This window comes from Denticeps clupeoides, chromosome 4, assembly GCF_900700375.1.
Source record: "Denticeps clupeoides chromosome 4, fDenClu1.1, whole genome shotgun sequence".
NCBI lineage: Eukaryota > Metazoa > Chordata > Actinopteri > Clupeiformes > Denticipitidae > Denticeps > Denticeps clupeoides.
The window spans coordinates 28,094,732-28,110,556 of NC_041710.1; the positions used below are offsets into that span (position 1 = coordinate 28,094,732).

At 47.0% G+C, this 15,825-nt stretch overlaps 1 protein-coding gene across 2 annotated transcripts; it reads left to right on the forward strand.

Annotated features, from left to right (window-relative positions):
• The first annotated feature begins 5,555 nt into the window (after window positions 1–5,555).
• LOC114789292 (WW domain-binding protein 1-like) lies at window positions 5,556–15,702 on the forward strand. 2 transcript variants are annotated; one of them, XM_028978557.1, is made up of 7 exons: window positions 5,556–6,030; window positions 8,538–8,623; window positions 8,723–8,752; window positions 8,831–8,884; window positions 9,471–9,612; window positions 10,238–10,399; window positions 11,172–15,702. In XM_028978557.1, exons 2-7 carry the CDS (start codon window positions 8,588–8,590, stop codon window positions 12,119–12,121), a joined length of 1,374 nt encoding a protein of 457 aa, XP_028834390.1. In that variant the 5' UTR covers window positions 5,556–6,030; window positions 8,538–8,587; the 3' UTR covers window positions 12,122–15,702. The 2 variants fall into 2 exon arrangements, with proteins under 2 accessions (XP_028834390.1, XP_028834389.1); XM_028978556.1 differs by having other exon boundaries at window positions 8,588–8,623.
• Window positions 15,703–15,825: the final 123 nt, after the last annotated feature.

Consider the following 15,825-nt stretch of genomic DNA (forward strand, 5'->3'; position numbering starts at 1 on the left):
CCCTCGTGAAAACATTACAAAAAGCTCAAAATAATTTATTTGAATGATTCCCAAAAATTGCTAAAAAGGATGCAGTCCTGCTTTTATAAAGGCATTTTGATGAAACTCATGCATTAGCCTTCACATCCATGAAGCTGCATTTACTGTCTATCACATTCAGAACCAATCAGCTGCTACTTTTTGTAAGTTGTGCTATAAAAATCACAAACATTTCTGGCCTGTAGTATAAATACCTGCCATGATTTATCTGTATAATACACCTCCTGTTTCCTTTTCATTAAACCACTCTCCCTCCCTCCCTCCCTCCCTCTACTCTTCTCACACCAGACCCTTTAACCGCCAAGTTCTTGTTTCAGGTTGTTTATGCCGCACTTGTGCCGGGGCACATGGGCACAGTGCAGATAGAGCAGATTGCTAGTGTGCTTCCCACAAAATAGGTAACAAGCGTCTGCAAGCACAATGTTCAAAGAACACAAACACAAGACATGTGTTTGTCACATGTATTAGTGTAAGTAAAGCTGACAACTTGTTCGTTATTTACACGCTTTAAAGTTTTCATGGAAGTCCTCAAAAGCCAATAATGAGTTTTTGTGACGCACGAACAGGCAAAATGATCCATAGTGCACCACTTTGTGCTGAAAACGTCACCAGGCAGACACTTGAAGCATACACTTGACCCACGTCTGTGAAGGACCAGCCCCGTTGCCTTAATGACAGTGGCCACCCCCCCCGGCATACGGCGCCGGCCGTCTTGTTTGAGTTCCACTCCCTCTCCCTCATGTTCCCTTTTCCTGTGTAGGATTGTGCTCTTGTGTCTGTGTAGCCAAAAGAGTGACAGTGAGGGTCAAAATGTATGATGGATTGTCAGCACTGTTCTTATGCCCAACAAGCAGGACAGTGGGCCTGACAGTGGGAGGAAAAAGAATGTCTCGCCAGACCCCATCCCCCTACTCTAACCCACCCCCCTCCTTGAGTTTCTGAGTGATGCAAATGTTCCTGTCGGCCTCCAGAGAACCAACCCTCAGATGAGCCATGCGCATAGGAATGCATCTCATGGGCACGAGGAGGGTCCCCCTCGAAGTCTTTGGGGATGCACGTTAATATGAAATGTCTGGATTTGCTTCGACTGTGCTAAGCCTACATGTGTCTTTACCTCCTCTTTTCACTTCCTCTTGATTCCATGTGACATCACCTCACAGGCTTGTGATAGTCATGTGACAGTTGCATACATAACAGAGCATCTTACCATATGCAGGTCTGCGTGCCTATGGCTGCATGCCTTTATATATGAGCAGCATATAAGTCACCTTTGTTCTTCACTCACTGTTTTCCTGACAGAAAACAGCCCTGTGAAAAACATATGCAAGTTTCCTGGAAGTTGGAAGCATAAAAATATTTCATATTCCTCAATTGTTAAGTGAAATTTAACTATAAATTGGGTAATGCAAGAACAATGCTGAAATATCACTGTCAGTTTCTACTTGTCCATGCTGAAATATACTTTAAAATAAACCGTAAATACTGACCTTCCCTCGAAAAAGGTGTCCTTAATAACCCAAAATAAACATTTCCACACAAATAGACACTGACACTGGCATAGTTTACCTTATCCCATCCACAGGAATCCACAGTGTCACCATGAGAAGTTATCAGAATGACTTTAATAGTTTATTTCAGGTAATGATAAGCCACCTTAATAAGAGCATAATCTATGTGACTATGTGGATTCGTGTTTCGTCAACAAAATTTATGACAAAATATCTTTGTCAAGGAACCTTTTTTTGATGTGAAGACTAGACAGGACGCAACATAAATGCTGGTAATATGACGATAACTATAATGAAATATATAATGTAATATACCTGGTGTTTCTACCTGGGCTCCGTGGACTGAGCCCTTGGTGGGGGGGGCTCTGTCATGGCTGGGTTCTGCTGGGCTTCAGATGTGACATCGACTGAAACTTTACTAGACTGAAACGAGTACGGACAAGACAAAAACTAATAAAAACTAAAATCACAGCTTGATACGGAGACTAGACTAAAACTACAATTAAGACAGGCTGCAAAAAAAAAAACAACTATAGGATGCATGCATCTGGTTCATAACATCTCCGAGTGGGCGTTTCCCTGTCTTATGACTCATGGACACGTCATGGCACTCCAACCCTGGTTACCTAATTTACGGTTTGCTCTCAATAGCACTAATCAGACATATACAGCTGTAAATACAAGCGAAATGCAAATTCTCTTCAAAAGCCTTATAAAAGTCTGATAGTACGGAGCACCATGTGGCCCCTTGGCCCTGCCAACGCTTCTTCTAATGGGCCAGGAGAACAGGGCCAAAACCACTTAAGGAGACCTCCAACCAAAACAAGCCCAGACCTGTTTTGTTCCAGTATATTTTTAGCCTGACATACAGGTGCCATTGCAGACCCATTCCCTAACAAGTCGGCTAATAAGGCCTATTTAGACTTCATCCCATGGTTGAGTCCTCCAGTTCCCGTTTCATTCTCACACACAGAGCTCCCATGGATCAGGTGATGTCCCTGGTGACAATGTACTGTTGACAAAGTTGCTTAATTTGGACCTGTCCCACTCTAACGGTAGTGGGCTGAAACTGTGTCTTCTCCAAATTACCACTAAAAGGGAAATGGCCTCCTTAAAAATATTTTCTTCAACGCAGTAGTAAAATTTCGACATGAATATGTCATGCATTTGATAATCATGTTTCTGTTTGTTTCACTGTTGTTTGTGTCCGTGTGTACGGGGTGAAAAGGTCTCAAAAGATCCTTCAGACACAGAGAAACAGAACGTGAGTGTGCCTGCGTGTGCAGATCAGCTACCGTCAAAGTTCACAGTGGAGGAACGCTGCTGTATAGGAATCGGGATCCGAAGGACAGAGGGAAAACTGTTCTACGGTACTTCATCACCGCCCCAGTTATTTAACCGGTCTACTCCTAAACTGTCAGCATCCACAATGACACAACCCTGTCTCCTCACAACACTTAACCCCTCGCACATACTGTACAGGCCAAAAGTTTGCACCTACTTTCTCATTTAATGTGTTTTCTTTATTTTCATGACCATTTACGTTGGTAGATTCTCACTGAAATCATCAAAACTATGAATGAACACATGTGGAGTTATGTACTTAACAAAAAGTGGAGATCTGGTCTCCACAGTCACCGGACCTGAACCCAATCCAGATGGTTTGGGGTGAGCTGGACCCCAACAAACTTTTGGCCTGTACTGTACTGTACACACACAAACCCAAGCCGGGTTTTAAAGAATGGCCATTCGATCCTGAGCACAGCTTCTCCCTTCAGGGGCTTCTGCTGACCACCGGGGCCGCGTTGGTCCGCGTCTCGGCGCGGTTCTGGGCCGAGGGGGCGACCCGGGCACGTCGGCTCCGCCGCGACTTGTCCACCCCGCCCCGAGACACGAAACGCTTCCCCGCCCGGCCCTCGACGTTTGGTACGTGCGGGGTTTTGTTTTGTCTTGTTTCTTTCTTTCTTTCTTTCTTCTTCTTCTTGCGTTTATGAACGACACCGCACGAAAGCGTAATTAACACCGTGCGGCTCCAGCGAGACACGCGATCACGGACACGCCCTGCCGGTAATGACCGTGCTGCGCGCTCACGCGGCTATAAATACGAGGGAATAACACGGCGACAGCGGGAGGACGGAAGCGGCGGCGTGTCTTCTAACTGCGGCATTCGGTGAAACGAAAAGCCGTTCGCGGGGCTTTCGGGTAAATAAAAGGTCATTTCCCGCGAGGCGCGTGCGGAGGAACTCCCCTCCTCTCCGGGCGCCACGCGCCCTCCCCCGGTCGTCGTGGGCATCGTCTCCACGTGAGAAGGTCACCAGGTGCGCGAGTTTCCGCAGGACAGTCACAGATGCAAGGCATTCTGTAAACACAGCAACATTTATTTCTTATTTAGCCCAAAACCACATACAGTCCTTCTCGGTGGGCTCTGACAGGCCCTACAGTTGACACCCCATCACACAAGGAAAAACTCCAAACCCCCCCAAAAAATCTCTAGGAGAGAGAAAAAAGAAAGGATTTGAAGTGTTTGTCATTGTGATACACTGCAGCACAGCACACGGTGCACACAGTGAAATGTGTCCTCTGCTTTTAACCATCACCCTTGGTGAGCAGTGGGCAGCCATCACAGGCGCCCGGGGAGCAGTGTGTGGGGACGGTGCTTTGCTCAGTGGCACCTTGGGGGATCGGGATTCGAACCGGCAACCTTCTGATTACGAGGCCGCTTCCTTAACCTCTAGGCCACCACTGCCCCAGAAACCTTGGGAAGGAGTGATAGAGAGAGGGATGCCCTTCGAGGGTAGAGTGAGCCTGCAAGCGGTGTCAGTGCAGGGTGGGTGACGATTTGTCCAATAAGAGAAAAAGTTGTAGAGTCCTACAGTGATTCGTGTGCCCCCTTTTCCACATGAACGTCGAACCCACGTGTCTTGTTCAGAGCCAGTACAAAGTGCAAAGTGAAGTGATTGTCATTGTGATACACAGCACACTGTGGACACAGTGAAATGTGTCCTCTGCTTTTAACCATCACCCTGAGTGAGCAGTGGGCAGCCATGACAGGCACCCGGGGAGCAGTGTGTGGGGACGGTGCTTTGCTCAGTGACACCTTGGCGAATCGGCAACCTTCTGATTACGAGGCCACTTCCTTAACCGCTAGGCCACCACTGCTATGAGCCTTTGCACTTTATTAATGCCTTGCTAACCACTAAAACCAGTGAGCTACTGTTTAGAATCAAGTAATAACTTCTTTATTGTAGCATCTCTCGGTGGCTCAGCGTGCAAAGTTAGTCAATTTGGGCGACTCGTTCCCTGTATAATGAATCTGGATGCGTATGGGTGGTAGTAGCCTAGTGGGTTACACACTCGACTGTGAACCAGAAGACCCATGTTCAAATCCCACTTAATACCATTACTACCACTTAACCCCGAGTGTCTCCGGGGGGGGGGGCTGTCCCTGTAACTACTGATTGTAAGTCGCTCTGGGTGAGAGCGTCTGATAAATGATGTAAATGTAAAATGCTAATTAATCTATAACTGAATGTAAATTGGGTTACATGTTGTCTGTATATATCGCAGTATTGCATTAAGCAGTGTTAGTTTCATTCAGCACAGTTAAGGAAGCGGCCCCGTAATCAGCAGGTTGCTGGTTTGAATCCCGATTGTGCCAGCAAAGCACCGTCCCCACACACTGTCATGGCTGCCCACTGCTCACCAAGGGTGATGGTTAAAAGCAGAGGACACATTTCGTTGTGTCACCGTGTGCTGTTATGCAGTGTTAAAACAAAAAAAGCGAGTTTGCTGCCGCCACACGGACAGTGTCGGTACTGCAACACTTCTTATTTCAAGCAAATGACGCCTGTTTGATTTTCTACGACCTGCCTATCGTGTTTAATAAAAATCTATTAAAAAAAAGAGATAGATGTGGATCTACACTCTCGACCCTGCGATAACTTGGCCTTGCTAATAAAATAATGCCACCCCTGGCCCAGATGTTTCACCCGCAGCCCCGCCGACCCTGTCCGACGTGTCGTCTGTCCGGCCGGCGGCTGCCGCAGTGTGGGGACTTGGTGGCGCGCTGTGACCTTGCGCGCAGCGGCGCGGGATCCACGTGGGTCGGCGACCCGAGCGCGACGGAAGCCCGTTGCGGGCCGGCTGCGGCGCTCCTCGGACGCATCCCGCCCCGGAGCGCCCGTCTGCGGCTGTTGCTGGGAGAAGCTCGTCCAATCGGCGTTCGGGGGCCGGGGCTCCATGACATCACCCGCCCTCTAAAAAGCACGTTTGTCACTTTTTTTTCCCTCCCCCCCGTTTTAATTCCCCGCGATCGCTGCCGGGAGCACCGTGGAATGTTCTCGTCGGCGTGCGCCTCCGGGAGGGGTGTCCTCCCGACCGGACGGGAATGGCGGAGGCTGAGTGAGGGGAGCTTCTCATTCCCACGTCGGCGTCCTCTGGGATGGAGGATCCTCAGGTGGAACATGGACTGACGGCGGAGAAGGTATGGATGCTCCTCACCAGCACACGATCGCTGCGGCAGAAAATAAGAAATAAAATCCCCGCTGCGTGTTCTTCTCGATCATAGAAATGGACGCATTTGGCGTTTGAAGCCTACTTGCCGTTTCAGTCCCTGTCCTGGACGAAGTTGGAAAATGGAAATGCATTTATTCATAAACCGCAAGCAGCAGTTAACTTGCCCCCTTCATCCCCCGGGGTGGCTGTGAAGCAGCAGCCATAACCACCCATTAATAAAAGAGAAATGAAAAGGTGTCCGGTGATCAGAATAGCCTTCATTTCTGGAGCTTTGTCGGCTGGTGCAGGTCCCGGCGCTGTGACATGATTTCAGGGCCCGTGAGCCGCTCCAGCCCCTCTCTGCAGCATCCCAACAGGTAGCTGCTGGGCCGACTCCACACGGCCAACTCTCCTTCCGTTACCTCGGACCGGTTCTGCGGACAAACGCATGCACAGGCCGCCTCGGTACCGGACCCTATTTACACCCTGATCACATGTTTACGCTTATAGGGCCTGGAGCCCAGTTTGCTCTGTGTGTCTTCACGGCCTCTACCTGTGCGTGGCGTGGGATGCATTGCATTCTGCTCTTAAATACGACGGACTTTTGAACTTGAGCGGATGTTTGAGTCTGGCCGTTCCCCGGTCGGGTATTGACTGCGTGGCTTTCTCTGTACCAGCCCATGGGCTGTTGTCCGAGCTGCCGGGCCGTGCTGCGAAGCCGCTGAATCGATAATTGGCCAAGGGAGGCGGATGCTGGGGCCACTCTTCACTGCAGGATTCCGTTCTGTCAAGGATTTGTTTCTTATTCCTGCGATCTCTCGTATTGCTGGTGCGAATGTTGCGTTTGCACTGAAACCCTCCCCCTGCCTGATCTATGTGCCACTAGACTCATATGCTAGAGTTGTGCTTTATTGCTCTGCAACCACAAGCTTGAAACAGAGAACTTCCTGCACTATGCAAAATGAGCATTTGCAAACTAGGATGAAAGTACATTTTTCAGAATGTCGAAAGGTGTAAGCTGGCGTGCTGAGATGGAGGCTGAGGAGAGTGGCTGGCGACTCCCCTGGATCTCTGTGAGGGTTTGGTCTCCCGTCAGGCCTCATGGCAGTAGATTTCTCCCTGGGTCTATGCAAGAGGAGGCAGTCACCTCTAACGCCGCTTAAAACAATAGATTCTTTGTGGCAGGGTTGGTACGGTTTGATTGAAACTGTAGCTGACAGTATGGGGATTCAGAATAAAAAAAAGCTGAATCACATCGTAAACGTTCACAGTGAATAGAAATAGAAGAAAATAGAACGGTCCGATTTAACAGTGATACAGATAAATTCTTGAATCAAATGACTAAGCAATATAGCCAATGTGCACCACATTATTATTTTAGGATTATCTGAGGAAGTGGTATGGAAAATGTTGACAGTCATTGGTACACGCTCCGATTTCTGTGCTCAGAAGCAACATGTGCTCGGCCTGCTTGGGCCTTGACTGCTCATCTTGGTGCTTTTTTGGATTGTTGCTTTCTGAGCCTGAAATGTCCATGTGTCCTTCCCTGTGTGTAGCTCAGGTGAATTGTAAATATGTACATATTTATAGAAAAGACCATAAACTACATTTATTACATTTAAATTTACATTTATCTTGCCTGTGACTTTGTGGTCTTTTGGTTTATTGGTGGGTGTGTTACGCACTAGACTTCTACCAACCCCATTGGTCAGAAGTAATTGGTGAGAAATAGAAAAATACAATCATGCGAAATAAATAATTAAAACAGTACATAGCCTCTAATGAATATAATAAAAATAATTTGAAAATAATGGACATGGAATGGCTGCCATAGAAATAGGAAGGAAGTTTTATGAAGGAGCCCATAGTGATATGTCAGTCAAACTGATTATTTGAGGATCTTGAATTTCTTCACTATAAAAGGTAAAGTCCATCTTCGCAGTGAATAGACACAAGGGGGAAGGGATCCTTCACAGGCGTAATAGAACTGGACCACACAACGGTCATGTCCCCCAGCAATAACTCTGACATCTTGCCTAAGAGACACGGGATTATGATTGTCCATGTGTTTTAACTTAATCAGTTCCAATAAACTGTAGTCAACCCAGCCCACATGCAGTTTCCATCCCTGGGTGACTTGTCACCTTGCACAGAAGAAGAGGAGAGGTGAGTCGTGGAGAAGCTGATTGGATGAGACTGGCTGAACGTGTGACTCTGAAATGTCTGGTTGCTCCATATAGGCCCTTTGAGAAGAAAAAGAAATTGAAGTAAAGCCATTGTCCTGCACTGCTGCCGTGAGAACACAAGACGCTGTTCTGCTGCAGGACGGGTGGATGCTTTACAGTGCATCCGCAGAGAAACAGGACTCCGACCTACGCTTGCTGGCCCAATCTTATTCAGAAATGTCATTTGTCATTACTCCTTCACCGTTCTTACCACTCACCATCATCTCTTCTCTCCCTCCCTCTCTCTCTTTCTCTTTTGATGTCCCATCAGCCTAAGCAAATGTTAGGAGTCTTACAGCTGCCCTCTGTGTTTTCCTGCAGATGACCTTACTGCTGCCTGATGGGACTGTGGCTGAGGTAAGCTTTGAGCCACAGACTCGGAAGATGCATGGCTTTAGGTCATGAAGTAGAATCAAATGTAGTTTCAAATGAACAAATTCTTTACTATTATTACAGGTAACAGTATCTCCTGAAACAAAGCAAAAGGTACCAGAGCACAAATTACAAATGGATTATATTGTTCAACAAAGTTGCATTTATTAAGGTTTTCTTATCTACTGATAGGTGACAGCATCTCCTGAAATGGCATCCGATGCTGATATGGGAACAATCAGCAAGGTGAGAATGACCTGGACCTGTTTTACACAGACTTTATAGTTGCTGTCTTTTATGGCTGTGTTCTGTGGCACTTGTGGCACTTCTGTCCATGGTGAACTATTGGACAAGACAGCAGTTTTTGACAAAAGGCAAAGAAATGTGAAAACCAGAATCGCTGCAAGCAATTTTCTTACATTTTCGAAAATCCCTGTCACTTATTCGGTTACCTGTATTTCATTTTTTTTACATCATTTGTACAGAGAATGAGACCACATCCAATTGTTCTCTGCACAGCAGTATAATGTTGTTTTTCATTTGTGGCCGTTTACTTGTAGGAGATCATGCATTAGTTGGAGAGAGTTGGAGAGACCAACCCTTAGTTCTTCTGGCACATCTCTAGATATTTAATTACTGCCACTTTCACCTTTTAATCATCGTTATTTGTGGGTTTTATTCTTTTGGATAGTACCTTCCTGAACAAATTCAGAGTTACCGATGGGAAGATAAAAACCTTTCCTTCGTTTCACTACTGCCTAAAACTTTTGCACAGTGCTGTATATTTAATCTTTTTGTGACTACGTGACTTGTTCTCCTCCCTTTCTTCCAGGATGTGAAGTTCCAGGGTGGTCAGCAGACTATGGACAATTCCAAGTACTGTAACGGAGTAGACAGCAAGCCCGGCTACCTGTGTAACACTGGCCATTGCTGCGGAGAGACGGGCTGCTGCACTTACTTCTACGAGCTCTGGTGTAAGCCCTTACTCAGCGACGTCACCCGTGTCCCTCGTCCATTTGGACAAGTGTCTCTGTAGTTGTGCCGGACGGAGTACAGGAGTTTTACTGCAGTGTTAGTTTCAGTTCCGAGCTTTAGTAAAGAAGCGGCCTTCAAGTCAATCATTTGATTTTTGTGATGCTGCCAATCAAAATGTCATCTGTTTCTTAATAGACTTTCTGTCAAATATATGTGTCCATGAGGAACACTTGTAGTGCAATCTGTATTTACGACAAGAAATACCATAACGCAAAAAAATGAACACTTGTAGCTCTAATTTATGGGGTGTGACCATCCCACTACGTGAAGCTAATGGAGAATAATTAGGACAACGACTCTTTATTCTTAAGATTGACATTTGAATTAGAATAGCTGTTTAATGGCAAGTTATTGTTCTGGTCCAGAAAAACATTGCCCTTTTGATGTCCGTGAAACGTTTCTTACTTTCAAAGATGTAGTTTTGATGTGGAAAGTGATCTGGACATGAATCTGACAAGCGTTTTTAAAGACACAAAAACATGGCCGTCGCCACACCGTGCAAAAACCGTGTGCCTAAATGGTTGCGTTAGTGACTGTTTTGTGTACTGGTGTGTGTTTCTGTAGGGTTCTGGCTGCTCTTGACTGTGCTGGTACTGTTCAGCTGCTGCTGCGTGTACCGGCACCGGCGTGCGAAGTTACGCATCCAGCAGCAGCAGAGGCAGAGGGAGATAAACCTCACAGCCTACCACAGGGCCTGCAACTACCCCACGTCAATGCTGGACCTCAGTACGAGTCCAAATTACTCTTACCGGTTTTTACTAACGGCTGAGGTACAGGGTGGGCCGTTTATATGGATACACCGTAATAAAATGGGAATGGCTGGTGATATTAACGTCCCGTTTGTGGCACATTAGTATATGTGAGGGGGCAAACTTTTCAAGAAGGGTGGTGACCATAGTGGCCATTTTGAAGTCGGTCATCTTGGATCCAACTTTTGTTTTTTCACTAGGAAGAGGGTCAAGTGACATCACATTTATTGGTAATTTCACAAGAAAAAGAAATGGTGTGCTTGGTTTTATTGTAACTTTATTCTTTCATGAGTTATTAAGTTTCTGACCACTTATAAAATGTGTTCAATGTCACCAACCATTCTCATCATATAAATGGCCCAACCTGTATATCGAATATTGCTACGTCAAAGCTGCAATGTAGGTACGCCATCAAAACAGCTACATATACAGCTGAAAATTTGCAAATATGTAGCTATCAATGACCTAAAATTGTGGTCAAAACTACACATAAATAAACGATTTACAATGGCGTGCGTAACGGTGGAAAGCTGTGTAGCTTTGATGGAGAACTGCCGATTGACCATGTTTTCCGGCCATCGTTGGTGTAGACTGTGTTCTGGTTCTCATATGCTACCGATATCTGTTAAATGCTGCAGATGCTGTTTGTGGGTAAATTTGATTAGTGATCCGCTAAATTGATCAAAACCGTGCTCCGTGGTTATTTTTGTACATTTTTTTAGTGACGTAAGACCTCTCTCCATTTGCAGGTTTCCTAGCTTCTTTCAAACTCCCTTCATATGAAGAGGTGGCAGCCCAGCCCAGCACCCCTCCGCCCCCCTACAGTTCGGTGTTTGCCTTGCAGGCCGGGGCTCCGTACGCCCGCGCCGGACCTAGTGGCACCATCTCCTCCCAGAGCTCCCACAGCAACTACACCAGCTGCTCCTGCGAGTCCTGCTCCCTCACCTCGCCCAGCAGCACCTCCTTCTCCGTGCAAGTGGTCGACGAGACCGACACCAGCAACGCGTCCACTCCAAGCGACGGCGAAGCCTCTCGGGTGCCGAGTGGCGGCCAGGAGACCAGCACTCCAGCGCCTGCGCCACCGATGACGCAACTCGCGATGCCAACCGATGCTGTGGACTTAATGGCGTCACCATCTCTGGTGCTGTCAGACTCTTTAGGGTCGATGTCACCGCAAAGGCAGGAGGCCGAAGCTGAGCAGAGCCCCACGCAGGACTGCTTGTCTCCCAGATCCATCCTGTCGCCCCCCAAGCACGCCCTCTTCTCCCCCAACGTGGACTTTTTCGAGCCGGACCGCCACCCGTCCTCGAATCCTGACATTGTGGGGAGTATCATGGGGCAGGAAGAGAACAGGGAGGAGGAGGAGGAGGAAGAGGACCCAGAGGAGAACCACTTCTCCCACCGCCGTCTGACCGGTGACTCTGGCATTGAGGTCTGTCGCTGCCAGGTGAAGTGTGAGGAAGAGGATGACGAGGATGAGGATGTTGCCAAAGGCAGAGAAAGGGGCGGGGCGAGCAAAAATGAAGCAATAAGGGGGAAGGAAGAGGCAGGGCTTTTGCATGACAGCGTGGACTGCTCAGTCCGCGCAGCGCAGGCCGCCCAGTCGCAGCTTCCGCCCGAGGACTTCCCCTCTCAGCGAGGACCCACGTCAGCAGTCCAGGGGGGCGGAGACCCCATCATCGCCGCGGAGTCCTCGTGAGACAGCCGAGGAAATCGATCAGTGCCTTGCAGAAGTATTCAAACCCTTGACCCTTGACATATTTGGCTGAATTACGCATGAGACTGGGACATTGACTGGGCTGCAGAAGGACTATCAAAAAGATGTCCGAATAGTTTCCCAGTCAAACTCAATGCGTATGTTTTGGATCTCCGGGAATCTCACCCCGCCCTTTGGGAAATAGTTGGTTGTATTGCCCTAAAGAATGAATTTGTGTGCTTTTGCCGGCACACCAACTCGCAAGGACTTGGAGCTGTTGTTCATGAGAAGGTGCCTCCACCAAACGTTCATTTGAGGGAGTTAGCATTTATGCAAATGGAAGTATAACTTATTTGCGCATCATTTGTGATTCAGTGAAACGAAGCGTTTGAATAGCGAGGCCCCGTGTCCGGCGTTGAACCGCCTGCAGCCGCCGGGTGTAGAACGCGATTAGAGAGGAACTAGCCGAGCGTTCTGTTGCTACCCTGCGCCCGAGCATCAGCCCCGGGGAACAAAAGAGTCCCTTTATTTCTCCTGAGGGGGGAAGACAAAAGCGCCTGTGACGCATGCAAATGGAGGAAAGAAAAAAAAAAACAAAAAAACAATTCTCTCTGTCTCTCGGGAGGAGAGCAACAGCTGTGCGGGGCGGAGTGAAGTCAGAATAATGCATCCATCCGTCCTTCCTGCTCTATGTCCCTGCCCTTTAGCGTCCTGACCAAATCTGTCCACGTCCCCCTCGTAGCGGCCGTCGCTCTCCTGGTCTCCTGGTCTCTCCTGGTCTCCTTTTTTCCTCCGTCACACGCCGTTCCTTCTCTCTACGGGATCTTGCCCACCGACTCCGCTCACCGTCACATGACCAATGATCTTTTAAATGCTGCTAAGGCCGCTCGTTGGTTCTAATGCAATAACGACTTGAATGTCATGGACAGCAATAGATTTGACTCTAGCGGGGACGGGCCAGACGGGTGCTTAAAAGATGAATGTGAGCATTGTCTCCACCTGACAAGGCCTTGTCCTCAGTGTTTTGAGCCTTGCCGTTGCTGTTCTGTAAGCCTAAGTTCGACTCCACGTGTGACTTGATCCCCTAAAGACATTTTGTAACCTGTGTTGTTAACAGTGTGACATCCTAACGTGTAAAAAAACTGATACTGAATGTAATCCTCATTGTAGCAACGGGCCGGTGTTTTTGCGGCGCCCCCCTGGCTGGGAATGTTCTGGAAAGGCACTGTTTTGAACTTCTGCAGCCGAGAACTGAGGTGACAGTTGTATTCAGTGTGTAATAATGCAGTCTCCGAATTAGACGTCATGTATGTATCTGTACAGTGCAGCCTATGTCATATTTCCAACAGTAAATGGGGGTGGTCATGTATCCAATAAAAACGCTTCATCTGCTGTTCGATAGTCCGGCGCGATCACGAAGGTTAAAACAACTCCCCGAACTAGATTAAAATTACAGGGAACTCTGTAACCAGCTCCTCTGATCAATGGGAGGCATACGAATGCTGAGGGTTGTCCTTCAACACGCCATTAGGGATGCTTGGGTCAGCTGATTGGACACCGCGTGTGGGAACAAGCGTAGCATATCTGGCAAATGTTCGGTGGCCCGCTGGGTTAAAGTGTAGAGAGACCACGGCTGGTGCGATACAGAGCAGTGTGCATCCTCAAGTCATCCTCAATTCTGTACATGGCAAAAGGCAGCTATGAATTAATGAACCTGTCCCTCGTTTTTGTTGTGAGCATCACCCATTCTGGCCATTCGGAGTGAACATATGCATTTTTCCCGAAGGCATTTTAATCCTGCATGAAGCAGGGTGTTGTAGGGCATTTCACCCCACCTCGGCCTAATTTAATCCCCGACACTGGTGCATGTCAGTCGTTTAGTAGATTTTTCAGTGATGCAGCCACTTGTGGTGCCATTTTTTTTTATTTTTCTAGAAAACAACTAGATAATAGTAGTAATAATACAAATCGATAAGCTTTAACTCTTGACTGTGGAATGTGTTGAAGTTAAGTGAGTTTACATTATCTTCTAAAAGCTCGTAAAAATGATCCCTATCGGCCAATGTTAACGGCGGCTGTGTACATGGCCCGCTTTGCCCTTTCTTATGCGCATACATGCCTTGTGCCGCGTGTCAGGCTGTGTGTTCGAGTGTGTGTGATCGTGTCAGAAGCTCTTACTTGGCAGCTTGTATGATTGCATCATAACATCTTTTCTTTCTATTTGGTGCAATAATTATCAACCTCTTGGCGACGTTAACTCATACCCGGTGTGAAGAGTGAGGACTGCTGAAAGTATGAGTGCGTCCTCGTTCCCACATTCCAAAGACCCCCCCCATGAAGTTTTTTTTTTCTTTAATTCTGCGTCGATTTAGCAAGAAGTCCCTGAAGCTTCCCTCTTTGTGTGTCTTGAATGGTGTGGGTCAGCGATGATCACGAACATGAGGTCAGAGCAGCGTGGCAGGGAGAGAATGCTCGTGTGGGCGGAGGACTGCAGCCTCGACCTTACAAGAGTGCAGTGGCCCCATTCTCTTCTAACACAGGCCCACTGTTGCAAGCAGCTGAACGCAGCCCCCCGACTGTAGCAGAGCACGGAGCCCATAACTTATTCATTTACTTTAAATCACACCTTCAACATGATCCAGTCCTGTTCCTGTGTTAGTCTTGATCTTTGTTTAATCTCAGGTTTGGGTTAGATGTGTTCCGTCTTGGCATTAGTACCAATTAGTCCTTATAGCAATGTTGATGGCAGTTTTAAAAAAAGATTTCTCACCTAAAGTGTATATAAAAACTGCAGTTGTGAATAGGCATTCAGACGAGGAAGAAAGATCGAGCAAATTCATGTTACAAACATTGGTGAGTTCTTGAAGAAGTTCTCCTTCTCTGTTTCTCCCATGGCCAAGGTCTAATGTCTGACTGTTACTTAAAATGGACGTTTACGCTTCCTTCACAAGCAACAATATGCTCTATATTTTTACTTGAATCGTTTTGAAATGTGGCTACAAAAAGATATATATAGTGTTAAGTTGTGCATAATGTGTACAGAAGGTCTCTTGAGTGCATCGTGTTGATAACTGGTGATATCTGTGCTGCCCCTTCAGTGATTTTTAGCAGACGCCCCTCTTCATTTTATACGAAGTCCGTTCTGTGACTGTTTTTGCACATGTGAACGACTAGTGAGCAAGTAGCCTCCGTTGCGGTGTCTCGTCCATGTTTCGTGCGTTTATTTCTATTTAAATCTCTGACTTCTGAATGGTGGGGTTGTCTTTGGCACATCTGTCATCTTGAGGCCCGTTATCGGCACCTCTTATGACATTTCATCACCAATAACCTACTTATCAATAAATCATTTCTACGGTAACTAGTGCTCCTACTGAACGGTTGTCTGTTTTTGTGTTTGAATTGTTGAGTTTTTACCTGTTTAATTAGCAAATATTCACTATTAGCAATGGCTAACTCTAGTCACAATGTCAAAGGACATCTGTCATTATGGAATAAGCAGTCTGTGATGCTTATGATATCATTTGTTTAATTGTGTGGACATAATAAATGTTTGCCAAGTGCTGCACCAAGTGGGCACAAGTGCACGGTGTTGTATAGTCGTTTTTTTTTCTCCAGAGAGACTTGTGTCTTTTGTGTTTTTTTTTTAATACATGCAGCATCCTTATTTACTGTAGATTTCTGCAGGTTCTGAAATTATGTGCTGACTG

Coding starts and splice junctions, on each gene's coding strand:
- LOC114789292 (XM_028978556.1), top strand. CDS start 5,989: ATGGAGGATCCTCAGGTGGAACATGGACTGACGGCGGAGAAG. Junction 6,031..8,587: donor ATGGACTGACGGCGGAGAAG/GTATGGATGCTC, acceptor GTTTTCCTGCAG/ATGACCTTACTGCTGCCTGA. Junction 8,624..8,722: donor CTGATGGGACTGTGGCTGAG/GTAAGCTTTGAG, acceptor CTATTATTACAG/GTAACAGTATCTCCTGAAAC.